General features: G+C 36.3%; 1 protein-coding gene across 1 annotated transcript; it reads left to right on the top strand.

The window, feature by feature from the left end:
* The first annotated feature begins 203 nt into the window (after window positions 1-203).
* Window positions 204-4,924, top strand: LOC148032518 (putative methylesterase 11, chloroplastic). Its single transcript, XM_087684115.1, has 5 exons — window positions 204-431; window positions 2,491-2,742; window positions 2,857-3,000; window positions 3,395-3,526; window positions 4,428-4,924. Exons 1-5 carry the CDS (start codon window positions 339-341, stop codon window positions 4,710-4,712), a joined length of 906 nt encoding a protein of 301 aa, XP_087540241.1. The 5' UTR covers window positions 204-338; the 3' UTR covers window positions 4,713-4,924.
* The last annotated feature ends 7,725 nt before the right edge of the window (window positions 4,925-12,649 follow it).

The raw sequence follows: 12,649 nt of genomic DNA, 5'->3' as shown, positions 1-12,649 counted from the left end.
CGAAGAATGAAGCTTTTTACGATCGATGGCACATTTTAGTGGGATTGTGGAAATGCCGACCTCTTCAATCAAAGAGTAAGAACTCATTAGAGAGAAATTTCACGGGGTGGTTGTAGCATTAAAGAGAGAAATTTCTGATGGAGTAGCCGTGTGTACTACTTATTTCTCACGCGATATTGCACTGGCCATTGACTTGTGCAGTAGGTGTTACAAACACACACGCACGCACACACGACATATAACCGTGCCACGTTTCTAATAATCGCTGTGAGACTGACCCACTCCCTGGATCTTACACTCTCTCGGTATTCAATAGCATCCGCAAAGCAGAGCAGATCATGATGGCTAAGTCCAGTCTCACGAATCGTCCATTCAGCTACTGCCGCCGCCTCTCCGTCGCCATAATTATCCTCCTCATCCATGTCGCCCTGGTGAGTTCATGAGATGACATTATAGCGCTAATTTGCTGCTTTTGCTCGCTCCATGACGACGATCAAAGTTAGTCCCAGATCATGTGCTTCTGTCGTAGTTTTCGCTCCTGAAAATTCCCGCCACTTGAACATGCAAATCGCTAGTTCGGTAGTGAATCATGCAACTAATCGCGTGGTAGGAGTGTGTGTGCCCTATCGTTTCTGTTACCGATGGATTATTCACCTTGCGATAGTGAATCATTCAACTTGCGTGGTAGGACTGTGTGCGCCCTCTGGAATAAGGTTGCATATAGCATAGGAGACACATGTCCCCTATTTGCAAGGGATATAAGTAATCTTTCACATAAGCCCCAAGCCTAAATAATCCAAGTTAACGATCCCAAGTCCCATGACCCCTTTATAAAGCAAGACCCCATAAGCTAGCCCCAGTGCCATGACCTAATCTACTAAAAAGTCCTTGAGCCTAAAATCCATTGAGTACATCAACATAGCTAGGAGAGCCATTCAATATCAATCCTAATGGCCCATCTTCTTCAAGGATGCGACCTTATATGTGTTAATACTACAATGTATACCAATATCAATATATAAAGCCCCTCAGGTAACGTACAAGGTGATAGCACATCAACCTTTTGAGAAGTCAAGAGCATGCTTTGAAAGACACATAAATTATGATGCACGATAAATGTAGACATGCCACATCCTAAGGGCCACGAACTACCCCCATTAATTGGGATGAAACTCCCTAACTAAGATGGATCTATGGGTCCACTTTATTTTTCTCAGGCCCACTTTGTATGGCATTGCTTCTCATCCCCTTTTATGGACTTTTGCAAAATTCTTACTCTTAATCCTGTGAAGATTATTTAGTGGTGCATCAAGCCTGATAAGTGTAGCTATAATTGATCAATAATTTAAAGTTGACCACCTTTTAACCTAGTTTGATATTTATAAAAACTAGGAACTAATTGTATTGTGCCATTTGTGCATCTTCTTCCATATCCTTCTAATGCATGGACATTATCAAAAGAGATAAGAAGAATCCTCTATTTCAACCTTGCATAAAGAGCAAGGTCCTAAAATAAGCATCAACATACTATGCATACCACTATGGGAAACTTCAGCATAACTAGACTCTAAAGAAACGTATTGAACTTACAAAAATATATGGCATTCTAAGTTTCTAAGGTTTATAGTTTTGTAGTTGTTGCTTACATAGATAAGTTTCTTATGCTTATCCAAATCATGTAAGAGTTTATGGACACATTACCCACCTTGCCCAGGATTGAGCTTAATGTTCAATTCAAAATCTTTGTTTACCATTTCGTTAGCCAATAGGGATCTACTTGGGTAAGAATATAGTACCACTCTATTATGGCATCATGTGAATTATTTCAAATAATTTATTGAAATAAAATGTCATATCTAGAAACTTTTTCTCAACATAAGAAAGTAAAACATATATAGGAAAATATTACCTAGCTAGAAACTTCTTCTCATAGGAAAAAATAGCCTATATAGGAAAATATTACTTATTTAGAAAAATTTTGTACACATGAGGAGAAAAAACCTATACATTGAATTTTTTTAAACCTAATCTATATAGGAAGAGAGCGCCCTTTTCGCTAGGTCCAAAAATCCCTAGATGTGTGAAATTTTGTTTAGTACATTAGGTATGAAAACTCTTTTTCTCCTATCTAGACATTAGTCAAAAGCTCCTAGTGATTGATTAGTACAAGATAAGAGCGAGCTTATACTCTAGTTATAATTATGATAAACCGCACCAACAAGTTAGGGGTGAATGTGCATACTAATGAGACATGTTATATATAAAAGTTTGATAAGCTGTGTGCATTTCTTCATACGTTCTTATGACATGATGTAACCATCACCATCCTCTTAAATTGAATTATAGCAAAAACTTTACATATTCCAGACATGTAGCATTGAATGTAAGTTGATTATGGTTAGCTTATCTTCACAACTAGAACTTACATAGATACTTTGCATGCAACTAGTTTCTCATGTTTAGCCCTTGTATTTATGATTTTGAAAATAGGTACAAGTTGGTTCATCTCAAGATGGAGGAACAAGTAACCATTTTGTACTCATCCATGGTTTAAGCCACGGGGCATGGTGTTGGTACAAAATCATAACAATTTTACAAAGCAAGGGAAACAATGTGACTGCTTTAGATCTCACATCAAATGGCATCAACAAAGCAGTAGCAGACCAAGTGACTTCTGTAGCTCAATATGTGAAGCCTTTGACAGACTTTTTACAGAACAACATTACAAATGTTGATGAGAAGGTTTGATTTGGTTGTCAATTTCCTAGTCACTTTAATTTGCTAGAGCCCACACATTACCTTTTGAATATATATTGGATTAACCACTTCTAATGTATTTAAATTGTAATATGTCAGGTTATTCTTGTTGGACATAGCTTGGCAGGAGGTGCCATCTCTTATGCAATGGAACATTTTCCAAATAAAATAGATAAAGCAGTATTCCTTTCTGCATTTATGCCAAGGAATGGGGAAAGCTATATACCCATACAAGATTTCGAGGTACTAGACATAAGACCTATGCTTTCTACAATGTGAGAATTTATTTCATGTTTTATTGCATTTTATGACACTCATTTCATACATCAAGAGCATCATGATTATCATAGCAATGGCTATGGTAATGAATTTAGATGTGCTTATGTTGCAAATATGTAGGCATGTCATGATGGAGTAGCCATGACTAATGAAAGCATGATAGAAATTGTGAAGAAATTTTGAAAAAACTAAAAACATAATTACAATTGTTTTGATGATGATCATGGCTCTAATTCTTGTGGTGGAAATTATTGTGGTGATAACTAGAATCAAGCATAGTCATTGTGTCATATTTTATTAGCATTATTTTATTGTGTGCTCGCTTGATGTTTCTCTTGGAACTTCTTGAATTTTCTAGGCTTCACAAGAATTACTCCAAAATAGGGTTATCCTATTCAATTTCGCAAATGGTTCTTCATCCGAGCCGACATCAGCTTATATTAATCTTGCAAAAGCTGCAGAATATTATTATAATAAAAGCCCAATCAAGGTAAGAATTCATTATTTGGTGCTCTAGCAAGAATCTTAGTGCATGCATAACTTGGTTAATCAATTAATTTAAATACAAATCTAAGTCAAGGTCATTATTCCTCTCATACCCCTTCTTTTTGCAACGTACATTACAAGTAAATGTAAAACAAGCAATGCATGTTTTTTGTTCCATTTTGTAATAACTACCAACATCTATGTTGCCATGTAGATATATAATTAGATTTACCTACCATATAGTTTTTATGAAAAATCTCATCATGTAGATTATAAAAAAATGCAATGATGGTCTATAGTTGTGTTCCATGGTACGAAACTAAGTGGACTTGTTGTTCATCAATGTAGTCTGGATGCTCATTTGTGAATGTGTGCAAAAGCATGCAACCTTCCATATCCACATTGAGACGCCCATAAAAATGCAAGATTTACTAACAAATTATCCATATCTCCAACCTTTTAAAGAGGAATAAAAAGGTAAAGTTAAATTAATTACAAAACATAATATAGTTATAGAGCATGGGCATATAGTAAAAAAATTCAACCACAAATTTGAATGCTTAGTCCTTCATATTTAAAGTCAATAGATCTTACTCTTAGGAAATTTGTGTAGTTAGAAAAAACAAAAATCTAACAAATACCCTATATTCTTGGTATTGAAAATCACTTTTGAGTAAAAGTAACTTACTAAGAACCTATTAATAATTTATGTATTTTCTCAAGGAAATACTTTTAGGGTCTACATGACCTAGTCTCTAACAATGTTATGCAAAGAGTTGGAATTTTATTTATGAACAACATTCAAACTAGCTTTTTATTTTGACAATTGCATATTAACCTCATCAACAAAAACTAGTTTATCTCAAAAATAGAGTAACAATATAAATTATTGGTGTTTTTTGCAGGATATAAATCTTGCATTCACATTACTGAATCCCTCACCTTATGCACCACTCTTTGAGAACCTTACATTAACTCAGACTCGATATGGTCGTATTAAGCGATACTACATAAAGACAACCATGGACCGTGTAATTCCACCATCTCTACAAGCACAAATAGTGCAAGATAATCCCCCAAATAAAGTGTTCACTATTGAAGGTAGTGACCACTCGTCCTTTTTTTCTTATCCAGAAGTCCTTTCTATTATTCTCAATTCCATTGCCAAAAGCCAAACCTTTAAAAAATAGTATAGTCATGCAAAATGTAAGAACCAAAATTTCAAAGCTCCTTAATAGTTATGTTATCTAAGTTATAGATGATCATTGCCCTTGAAAGAAGTCAAAACACTATCCTAATAAGCATAGAGGTTTCCATGACTACTCTTATATAAGGGTCTCTATGCCTTGATGTGTTAACAATAACAGGGCTTAAATACATATCCAGCTTGAAATTGCAATAATTCCATGTTGTATTGGATTGCATCAACCTCTCCTATGAATAGAAGGAACCTTGCAAAGGATGATGAAGGACACACAAAGAGAAGCCATCAAAAGTGAAAAGTTATACATTGAAAATATGTGTACCATAGGGAGTATGAAAGAGATGCATGCGTATATAAGAAACCCACAGGTGTACTAGAATAGAATGAATTCAATCAGATGGATGTTAAGATAAAAACTAAGAAAACCTTGTGATTTTTAGTTTGTAAATATGTGGATAAATATTTTGTTGATCAAAGGTGGAGATTTAGAAATTTGAGAAAATTTTTGGGTGAATTTTAGAAAAAAATACATAAATTTTTGTCTATGTGGGCTATTTTCTGAGTTTTAAAGCCCATAAATTTAGGGTTGTGACCTTGAAAACCTCTAGAAAAAGTCATTTGCCTAAAAATAGCCTCTAATTTTACCTTGGTGTAAAAATGAAAAAAATAACATCCTCCCTTATGCAAAGTTACATCAACACAATCCTCAAATCGGATATATCTCATTGTCGAGACCTACAATGGGCCCAATATTGGCTCTAAGACATAAGCCGGGCCTTTACTACTCACCTGAAACCACCCCACATGGCCGCATGACCAAGAGCATCTAAGAACTTTGGGTTTGTTCGAGTTTGTAGTCCAATGAATGATTCTTTTCACACTCCTCAAAAGGAGTTCTTGAACATCTTGGTGTTGTATACCATGTAGAACACACACATGGATCACCCCTTAGTTGATTGTCATAGCTCCACTACAACTCTCCTACACCTCGGGGATTGGCCCCAAGATGTGCCATGAACACAAAACCATATCTGAAAAAAAGTCCACTCTTTTGATTAAATAATCAAGGAGATGATAGATAAACCTCACCAAATAACTCCGAAGGAATCGAATATCTAGACTTATGGCTTGGGATACCTCACACTCTCAACATCGGGTTATCACTCATAAAAACATGTGCTATGCATTCAGGATATAATACCATGTGGTGCATCAATGCAAGTGTGAATATGATCATTGTACTCAAACAAATGTTCATTGAAAATTAGCAACGTGAAAGTGCGAAGACAATTCTTTTCATGATTTCCTTTTTTCTATAATAGTGCTTATTTGCTTAGGGCTAGCATCGAGCTTCCTCGTACTACTAGTCCATTTAATTCTAAACAACCGCAAACTCTATATAAAATGCAGCATAAAACATCAAAATTTAGCGTAATTTATCACTCAACAACCCCTAATCCCTACCGTTTAAAATTTTTCTTGTGTTGATAGGTGTAGGCATGGTTTTTAATGTATTTTTCTTTATTAAAAGCTATAAACCTCACTCCAACGAAGAGATAGGGTTGAACGAAGCCTCATGCTTCAACTTCATCATATGTCCATGCACATTAATCTTCTTTTTTCTTATTTTTATGACATGATAATATTTTTTTCTATTTATTTATTAAAAAATATAAATAATTACCGATTCAAGTGTAGAGTGATTAGTCTTACACAAAATGATTTTCTTAGCATGTTTCATTCCATAGAACGATGAATGCACACCAAAAACTCAAAAACTGCATATTCCCCTTAAACCATCTAGTCTCCAGTTTTGCATGTTTTGCATAAAATTATTATACGCGTGATTTTTTATGATTCTTTCAATATGACTAATCAAATAGATGATTGGCAATTAAATCCAAGCATTACTAACCATTTCAACAAGAATCCATCATAAAACGATAAAATCTATCTTTTTCTCATAAAACTACTCATTGTGATGTGCATTTTTCGATGTTGGAGGCCCTCTGATGCTCTTCCACAGCTATTGATGATCCATCCAAATTTGATTTACTTCTCTGTCCACTTGTGCATAATCCTTTGACCAAAAAACATGTATATGATTCCATCCCCCTCTCTTTTACATTGATCCATGAGAATAAACCATAAGAGGAGAGAGGAGAGGGGAGAGAGAAATACTAAAATCTGATCTTCTTGTACAATGCATCATTTCGAGCATTGTTTGTCATGATGTAGAGCGAGGAATTGGAGCATCCTGCTACCGTGAGGATTCTTTCTGATGCTGATCATAAAAAAATGGCATTATTTTAAGCATCCAAAAAAACGCTCCCCCCCCACCCATGTTTTCATTAGTTGTGTCTTTTCATTTTACAAGCTTAAACTAGCTTAAAGCTTTTGGTTTAAAAAACTATTTCACTACTTTGTGTTCACACTCTAGTCCAAGTGGTTTTTTCACTTTCGAAAGAGCAAACATGCTTGAAATCGAGATCCATCTGGACAAATGGCTTCATGACGTCGAAATCTATAAACTTGGCAACTGTGATGCACTTTTTGGCTCTTGGATCACAAAGCTACTTCATAACACGAAACCTTGAGGGGATTAAATGGGAGGTCAAGTAGACTCCAATCGATAAATTGAAACTTACTTACACATAAGGTATGAGGGTAATTCCATTATTGAGTTTTAATCTTGGACATTTTGTATATCGACAAGTCCAAGCCTTCCTTCTAATATAACATCAATATGGGCTATTCGATTTTGTCTACTATTAGCTGAAAAAATGACCTCCTTAGGCTCAAATATCTTACCTTTCAAATAGAGTGGTTGCTCTAGCTTCCCAAAGGGCTCTTCTATAGAGAGATCTATGAATTTTGGCTCATTTGACCCTTCCTTGTTTGGATTTTGAATGTGTCGTTGCTACTACCCAGACTAGGTAGGGATTCAATCCTAGGCCCATCACAATAATGCATCCTAGAGCGGTGCACATTGCTAGATGTATTATTATGTCCTCTGGTCTCATCCACTTGGGAATTCACCATGGTATATTCACTTGGAAATCTTTTCCTTTCATCTAGCACAACAACCACACTTTTAGATATTTCAAGCCTCCAAACCCATCTTCTTTTTATCTTTGCATGGCTTGATTGGTTGCCACCATTCCTTCTATTTTTATGTTCTTTCATGTGGACCAATCTATCTCAAGTCATTTACTCAATATCATTTCCCCAAAATTAGATCCTTTAACTAGATTATGTCTTCACCATTGTAAACCCTAGGTTTCCTCTCACCTTGGCTCTCAATTATTGAGACAACCTCCACATGATAGTATATATTAGCTATGTTTTGGGTCGTTATCTCATTAGCATAATTTTGTTTTGAAATTAGGCCACTAAGGGGTTACTTAACCACTTTGCTTCCCCTATTAGCTCTACACCTTTCCATCTAGATCATGGCTTTGGAACATGGAATTGGTTGCACTAGGAGGCTAGGGTTCTTGAGCCTTAGGGTCTTTATAGTTAATGCCAGGATTCTCCCTAGTATAAATGTCATTTGCACCTCCAATAGAACTAACATACAATAAATATTGTCAATCCTTATGGATTTCAAGGGTGCGGAGAAAACTCCAATAGTTCTTCCAACACCTCTGAATATATATCTCATAATCATCCACTTGAACCTTTGCCTCCTTCACTAACTTAGGGTTTCTCATCCTAACTTGGAGCTACGTTTTTATTTCCAAGCCACTAACAAAGAGTTCACCAATCACATCTTCTGGTAATTGATTGACTTTCCTTGACCAAAGCTTCAGAATGCCATCAAAGGCTCTTGTACACTCTTTGATGGATGTATATAACTGTTGCCAAATCTATATAAGTTGTCCCAAGACTTGAGTCATGTGAACCTTCTTTTCATGTTCATCTTAAAATCTATCACATAATTTCTCGAATGATTTATTTGACCCATTTTTCGGTCTCTCCCTTTAGGATACCCGAGAACACAAGCATTCCATGTAGATCGTTGAACACACTTGCAAGGCATGTTAGGCCATATTCTTTCAAGTGTAGCATCAGATTCTCATCTAGTAGCCCATGAAACACTGCGATTTCTCTATAAGGAGGAGGGCATTTAGTCCTCATCTTTGGGATCAAGACTGAGTCTTCAAAATCTTCATATTTCTCTTGACCTAATCCCATCATCTCATGGCCCCTAATCTCTTGCATTTCCACATTTATCGGTGTAGGAAGGTTTTGTGCTAACTGGGCCTCCCTTTCTGCTAACTCACAGAGTGGTTTAGGGAGTCCAACATGATGCAATAGGGAATCTACCTCATCACTAAGTGATGGTACTTTAGCAAGGCTATTCTACTCTGCCACCACTTTGCTAGAACCTAGGATAGGTCCCAATATAAACTTCATTGCCAACAATGGTTTCCCACACGCACAGACATCATCCATGCTTTATGGATCTTAGCAATTACACTATGGTACCCAATTATTTCAAAAACTAGCATCGGATGTATTCTCGGATCAAAGTCATGCATATTAACCATTGTTATCATAATCTTTTCGTCTAAAAAGTCATCATCATTAGTGTGGATGACTATGCCCTCTTAGCCTCACTTTTGGTTTATAATGTTTTCTCTACCTCCCATGGCTTATGAATCTCAAAAGTTGCTCCATGTGTACTTTCCCATAATGGCCCAAACTTGAGCATGGTATCACTTTCGGGGCAAAGGATAAAATAGTTATTCACATGAATAACCAAAGATCCCACTAATCCATTTAGGATGGACAAAATATCTTTCGAGTTATGGGGATTCCTTGGATTAATCATCATGTTGATAACCAAAGTATTAGTGAGCTTGCATTTAATATCCACCACTTCTTCAAGGTGGCTCCCAATTAGAAGCTAAGAAAAATAATGGATCACTTATAGCCAAGATTTGAAAGCGACCACTTATTAGCGGCTCCCAGTAAATGCACCACCTATTAGGACCTAAAATGGGCCCAACACTGGCTTTAAGGCACTAGCCGAGCCTCTACTACTCACCTAAAACCACCCTACACAGCCTCGTGACTAGGAGCACCTAAGAACTTTGCATTTGTATGAGTTTGTAGTCCAATGAATGATTCTTTTCCCACCCCTCAAAAGGAGTCCCTGAACATCTTGATGTTGTTCACTACATAGCATACACACAGGGAGCACCCCTCGATTGATCACCGCGGCTCCACTACGACTCTCATATACCTCAAGGATTGGTCCCAAGATGAACCGTAAACACAAAACACATCCAAAATAAAGTGCATTATTTAAATTAAATGATCCAAGAGATGATAGATAAATGTCACCAAATAACTCCCAAGGAATTGAATATCTAGCTATATGGCTTGGGATACCTCACACTCTTAGCATCGGGTCATTACTCATACAAACACGTGCCATGCATCCATGATATAATACCATGTGGTACATCAATGCAAGTGTGAATATGACCATCATACTCAAACAAATGTTCATTGAAAATTAGCAACATGAAAGTGCAGCAAAGACAATTCTATTCATGATTTCTCTTTTCCTATAATAGTGCTTCGTTGCTTAGGGCTAGCATCGAGCTTCGTCGTGCTAATAGTCCCTTTAATTTTAAACAACCATGAGTTATATATAAAATACAATATGAAGCATTATAATTTAACGTACTTTATCACTCAACAACCCCCTACTCCATACCATTTAAAATTTTTGTTGTGTTGATAGGTGTAGGCATGGTTTTTTATGTATTTTTCTTTATGAAAAGCCATAGAAACTCACTCTAACAAAGAGATAGGGCTGAACTAAGGCTAAGCCTAATGCTTCAACTCTATCATACGTCCACACATATTAAACTTATTTTTTCTTATTTTTATGACGCAAAAACCCTAAATTTTTTCATTTTTATTTTTTTCTATTGATTTATAGAAAATTATAAATAATTATTGATTCGGGTGTAGATTAATTACTCTTATAGAGATTACTTGTTTTAGCATGTTTCATTCCATAGGAACGGTAAATGCACACCAAAAAACCAAAAACTGCATATTTTTCCTTAAACCGTCTAGTCTCGGGTTTTACATGTTTTGCATAAAATTATTATACGACTGATTTTTTATGATTCTTTCAATATGACTAATCAAACTAAAGATTGGCAATTAAATCCAAGCATTTCTAACCATTTCAAAAATGAGAATCCATCATAAAACGATAAATTAATCTGCCTTTTTCTCATAAACTGGTCATTATGATGCGTGTTTTCAATGTTGGAGGCCCTCTGACACTCTTCCATGGCCATTAATGATCCATCCAACTTTGATTCATGTTTCTTTCTAGTCGTGCATCATCGTTTGACCAAAAAATGTCCATCTTAGCCCATCCCCCTCTATTTTACATTGATCCATGAGAACAAACCATAAGAGGAGAGAGGAGAGAGAAATACTGAAATCTGATATTCTTGTATGATGCATCATTTCTAGCATTGTTTGTCACGATGGAGGGTGAGGAATTGGAGCATCATGCTGCCACGAGGATTCTTCCTAATGTTGATCATAAAAAAATGGCATTATTTTAATGATTTTGGGGCGTTGAAATAAAGATGCCCCCCCTCACATTTTCATTAGTTGTGTTTTTATAATCTTAAACAAGCTTTAAGCTTTTGGTTAAAAAAATTGTTTCACTACTTTGTGTTCACACTACTCCATCCCAAGTGATTTTTTCACTTTCGGAAGGGCAAACACGCTCGAAATTGAGATTTGTCTGGACTGATGGCTTTGTGATATTGAAATCTATAAACTTGGCCACCATGACATACTTTCTAGCTCCCAGATCACATGGCTACTTCATAACACGAAACCTTGAGAGGATTAAATGGGGGGTCAAATGGACTCCGATCAACAAACCGAGACTTGCATTAGGTTCCTAGCATCGAAATTCATCTAGGAAAACTAGACTCATTGATCTACAATCATTTCATTTTTCATCAAAATTTGGTCTTTTACAGCATCCCGAGCTCTTTGCCACTTCAAGAATACCCTACTCATTCATGCATCATTGTACCATTTGTGGTGGCAATCGTGCCACCATTTTCAATCACCCATTTGTGCCACATGTGTATAGCCTCAATCTCAGGGGAGTGTTTGCTACAAGTCATTCACTTATTGTGCCATGTGTGCAAGGTCTTGATCCCCTTAGAGCACTTACCATGCGACAATATGGCATGCCAAAAATATTAGGTACAAGTTTCATAGTTGATGACATGAATACAAGTCGCTCATTGAATGGTGCCATGTATGCAAGTAATCTTGTGCTTGTGAAATCATCAATGACTATGCACCTTCTTAAAGGCCTCCGTACATGGTTGATGATGCATTTTTTGAACCCCTAGCCTACATGCACACCAACGTTGATGATCCCAATCTAGGATACAATCTTCTATTTCCTTCTAAGGAATCCTTTGAAGTGCAAGTTTAGAGTACTTCTTGCCTAGTAAGAAATCTTGGCACTCCACCTTGTCTTATCACTACACTCCAATATCTAGAGCATGGTAGGAAAGCTTCACACTCCACTTTCTCTTGCCTAGGGCTTGGTAAGAAAGGTTCTTTCAACATGCATAGTTAATTAATCCAATATCTAGTTTACTCTAACTTCTCTTGTGGAATATAACTACACCCATATATCTAGCCCAGTTTGTGAGAAAATATAAATTGTATCCAAAGATGCATATGCAATTGTGATTTACCAAGAGGGTTCTGATAGGGCAAGATTCCATTTAGGACATTGTCAAATCTCAAAGAAGGTTTGTTTTTGGATGGACCCCTCCCGATGACCATCTTGTTCTTCTCTATATTAGACTTCTTCTTGAGGGTATCTACTAGTTTTTATTCTAGAGG

Source organism: Lygodium microphyllum, chromosome 8, assembly GCF_053477565.2.
Source record: "Lygodium microphyllum isolate KBCC chromosome 8, Lygodium_microphyllum_v1.1.10, whole genome shotgun sequence".
In the NCBI taxonomy this organism is placed as follows: Eukaryota; Viridiplantae; Streptophyta; class Polypodiopsida; order Schizaeales; family Lygodiaceae; genus Lygodium; species Lygodium microphyllum.
Note: the sequence above shows the minus strand (reverse complement) of the source record. Positions and strands in the feature narration are given on the sequence as shown.

Excerpts from the sequence above, each read along its gene's own strand:
- LOC148032518 (XM_087684115.1), top strand. The coding sequence starts at position 339 with ATGATGGCTAAGTCCAGTCTCACGAATCGTCCATTCAGCTACTGCCGC. Across the intron at positions 432-2,490 it reads TCCTCATCCATGTCGCCCTG|GTACAAGTTGGTTCATCTCA; the intron begins GTGAGTTCATGA and ends TTTTGAAAATAG. Across the intron at positions 2,743-2,856 it reads TTACAAATGTTGATGAGAAG|GTTATTCTTGTTGGACATAG; the intron begins GTTTGATTTGGT and ends GTAATATGTCAG.